The 3,507-nt window shown below is 50.0% G+C and overlaps 1 protein-coding gene across 3 annotated transcripts in view; it reads left to right on the top strand.

Annotated features, from left to right (window-relative positions):
* The first annotated feature begins 2,216 nt into the window (after nucleotides 1-2,216).
* NF1 (neurofibromin 1) overlaps nucleotides 2,217-3,507 on the top strand; it is a 293,662-nt gene continuing 292,371 nt past the window's right edge. For all 3 annotated transcript variants that reach the window (XM_003797210.3, XM_023517507.1, XM_023517506.1), the window contains exon 1: nucleotides 2,217-2,439. In XM_003797210.3, the coding sequence (XP_003797258.1) occupies nucleotides 2,380-2,439 (60 nt within the window). In that variant the 5' untranslated portion in view covers nucleotides 2,217-2,379. The remainder of the gene's footprint in view (nucleotides 2,440-3,507) is intronic.

Below are 3,507 nucleotides of genomic sequence, written 5' to 3' on the forward strand. Positions count from 1 at the left end.
AAAAAAAAAAACCAAACAAACAACAAAGTACATGATATATAATAGGCATTGGGATACTTGATATTGGTTCAACAGAACTGAGTGAATTTATTAATTGGAGAGGAAGTTGAGCTGAGGTCTGGATTTCCAACTGTAATGAGAGGTTTGGCACTCAGGAGAAGCAACAGGACAGAAAGTACAAATTAGGTTGAATTAATAACATGCTGACCGTAGCCTGAATTAAGAAAGAAGATCAGAGCACGGGGGCCTAAAGTTTTATTGTTTTATCCCAGAATTAAAGGGAATGGGGAATCATGGAATAAACCAGACAAGGACAGGAAAGAGTCACAGAGGGACCTCCACAGTGGAATGCTGATGGAGGAAAGGAGCCAAGGGTCTGGGCAGTTGTGTCCAATGTATGGGAGATTAGGGGGATATAGACAGGCAGAAAGCCAAGGCAATAAGGAAGATATTAGGAACCTTCAGAAACATGAGAAAAGGAAAGGAAGGTTGTGGATTTGAAAGTTTAGCAGTTATATTAGAGGTACTGGAATCTGGGAGTATCAGTGAGAGCTTTTTCTGGGGGTCCTAGATGGGGAAAGCATAGACAGACATTCATTTAAGATTCATCCTTTCTTTTCCAGCATTGTTATCATTCTGACATCATCTAAAAGAAAATAGTCAATAACCACATTGTATTCTTAAATAATAAGGGACCAAGAGAAATAGCCAAACTTTGTTCTTTCGTTCTAGCAGAATCAAACATTCATTTAGCATGTATTTTGGATAATCACCAACCTACAGAGATTGGAAACTACCCTCATGGATATATCTCTCCGTACACGAGCTATTGGTTTTACGGATTTTCTGTAGTAAAATTAAAGTTCTAATTTAGCTCTGTCTTATCACCCAGTTGCTATCTTCCTGTGCGTCCTAAATGGCTGATTAGTGTGTGCTCAGGATGTGTAAACTCATTTGAACATTAGCCTAACTAAAATGTATTGAGAAAGATACATTTTAAAATAACTCATCTCAAAGTCCAGTGCCAGATACAGAAAGATTATCTTTTATGTTGGAAGTAATCCCCTTCCTGGAAAACTGGCCCAACCAATCCCACTTGAAATCCTTTCAAATTTGGTAGTGGGGGTGGGGGGATCAGGAAGGCCTTTGTTTCAGGAGGGCCCTAGTTTGTGTCTGTTGTCTTTGGAGTTAAACCACCTGGGTTCTTCTTCTGAGTCAATCTTATGGCCTTGGGCAAATCACGGAATTCATCAGTTAGATGAGGATAATGATAATTTATTGAGAAGATCTGTTGAAAGGTTTGAATGAGATGATGAAAGTGTTGAATTAGTAATGTCTGCGAGGCCCTTAAAGGCTGTTTTAAGGATGGTGAAACTTGAATCTATCAACTGTGCAAAAGTTACAAATCGAGTGCCTATCAGTTTAGAAGAGGAAGGATGGGCTTGGATTCTTAAGACTGAATACTTTGACTGCCATCGGGTCTAGCATTGGTTCTTAAGCGACCTTTAAAAAAAAAAAGCCAACATTGAATCTCTCTTGATTTATTTTCTCAGCAGTCTATAGTAGCTACTAAGGGCCTGGAAATCTGACGTTGTGTGCCTTATTTTTTTTTGTTAAAACTTAAGGCAAAGAGGGCTCAGCCTCCCTTGGAGATGTAAGCGCTGGGAGAAATGCTAGCCTCAGGGCGCCCTAACTTCCAACTGCCGGAGCAATCCAAGCCCGGAGGCCGGCGGGGGAGGGGCAGCCCTAAGTGGTAATGGGAAAGGGAGCGGATGATCCCGGGTCAGCTCGGACTCCGGCCGACAGAGCCCAGCGCGGGTCTAGGTGAGCCCGGAGGCGCTGCGGGACGCGCGTCTCCGGGTCCGGAGGAGTTAGGTGACGTCACCTCCAGGAGGGCTAGCTTTTTCATTAATGAAACCGGCCGGCGCCGGCGCATGCGCGGCAGGCCCCCTTCCCTCTGGCTTCCCCCCTCCCCTTTCCCAGCCGCGCTCTCAATCTCTAGCTCGCTCGCTCTCCCTCTCCCCGGGCCGTGGAAAGGATCCCACTTCCGGTGGGGTGTCATGGCGGCGTCTCGGGCTGTGATGGCTGTGGGGAGACGGCGCTAGTGGGGACCGCGACCAAGAGGCCCCCTCCCCTCCCCGGGTCCCCCTTCCCCCGCCCCCCTCCCCCCAGCCTCCTTGCCAACGCCCCCTTCCCCTCTCCCCCTCCCGGCTCGGCGTTGACCCCCTCATCCCCACCCCCGTGGGAACGTTCGGAGCCTGCACTCTTCAGACCCTCTGGGCTCTTCTTCCCTCACCTCAGCCCCCTTTCCCCGCCCTCTTCCCGGCCCAGGGCGCCGGCCGACCCTTTCCTCCGCCGCCCCCCGGCCGCGGGGAGGACATGGCCGCGCACAGGCCGGTGGAATGGGTCCAGGCCGTGGTCAGCCGCTTCGACGAGCAGGTAACGGGCCCGTGGCGGGCGGGAGGTGGGAGCGGGGTGGGGGTGGGGACGGGGTGGGTGAGGGGAGGAAGGAGCGGCCGCCTCCCCCGCGGCTGCCTGAGGCTGTAGAGGAAAGGAAAGGAAGGGAAGGGGGGATGAGTGGGGGCAGCCAAAGGGGGAGGTGCGGGGAAGGAGTGGACGGCTGGGGTCTCGGGCTCCCCTTCTCTCCTAAGTTGGGGGGGGTGGTGGGGCCTTGTGCTTGACCAGTCTCTGGGACCTTCCATCCTCTTTATCCCAGCCCTTCCGCCTGCTAATAGGGATGAGTGACCTGAGGGCGCTTTCAGGGGCGCTCCATCTGGATTTAATCATTGCTCCCTTCCTTTTTGCTGTTTTTGAACAGAGGTGGGTTACATCTAGAGGTTCCCTCTTCCTCCTCTCTCCGTGACTCTACTAACTGGAGGCTAGTAACTAAAGGAACCCTAAGGCCTGTCTTGTGTACCCCCAATGGAACGGTAACATTCTGCCCCTCCCCCCAGTTTCTTCAGCTTCCTCTCTTGGAGGGGGAAGAGTAGAAGAAAGCAGGGAAAACACAGGTTTTCTTACTTTCTGCTCCATGGGGTCAGCTTGTTCCAGGAGCTCTAAGTGCAAACACATTCCGCATCTTTTTGATGCCCCCCCCCCCACGTGTCCCCCCATATCCCAATGACACAGGTTCCCTTTTACATTGACATTTGCAGTGGGGACCGTGATTCTGAAATAATTTGCCCCTTTTTTCCTTCTTTGATAATTGCATTCATTCCCCCTTTTCTTGTCACTCTTCTGAGAATGTAAATATTGCTTTCTTTTGAGTGAGAATCTTGAGGAGTAAGGGGAGGAGGGCAAAAGGAAAGTGGGAAACTGCATTTGAGCCACTGACTGTGGAGAGGAAAGACAGCTGGGATGTGGTTCTGGAGCTGATAATTCTCCTAGTGTTTGTTGTTTTTGACTCTCCTTCTGCTTGACAAGAGAACTTTCATTGAGAATATTTGGGTTGGAAAAAAAGTTTCATAGCTTGGGATGGTGACTTTTTATCCCCTGAGTTTTACACAA

Source organism: Otolemur garnettii, unplaced genomic scaffold (assembly GCF_000181295.1).
Source record: "Otolemur garnettii isolate 467f Iridium unplaced genomic scaffold, OtoGar3 scaffold00112, whole genome shotgun sequence".
Lineage (NCBI taxonomy): Eukaryota > Metazoa > Chordata > Mammalia > Primates > Galagidae > Otolemur > Otolemur garnettii.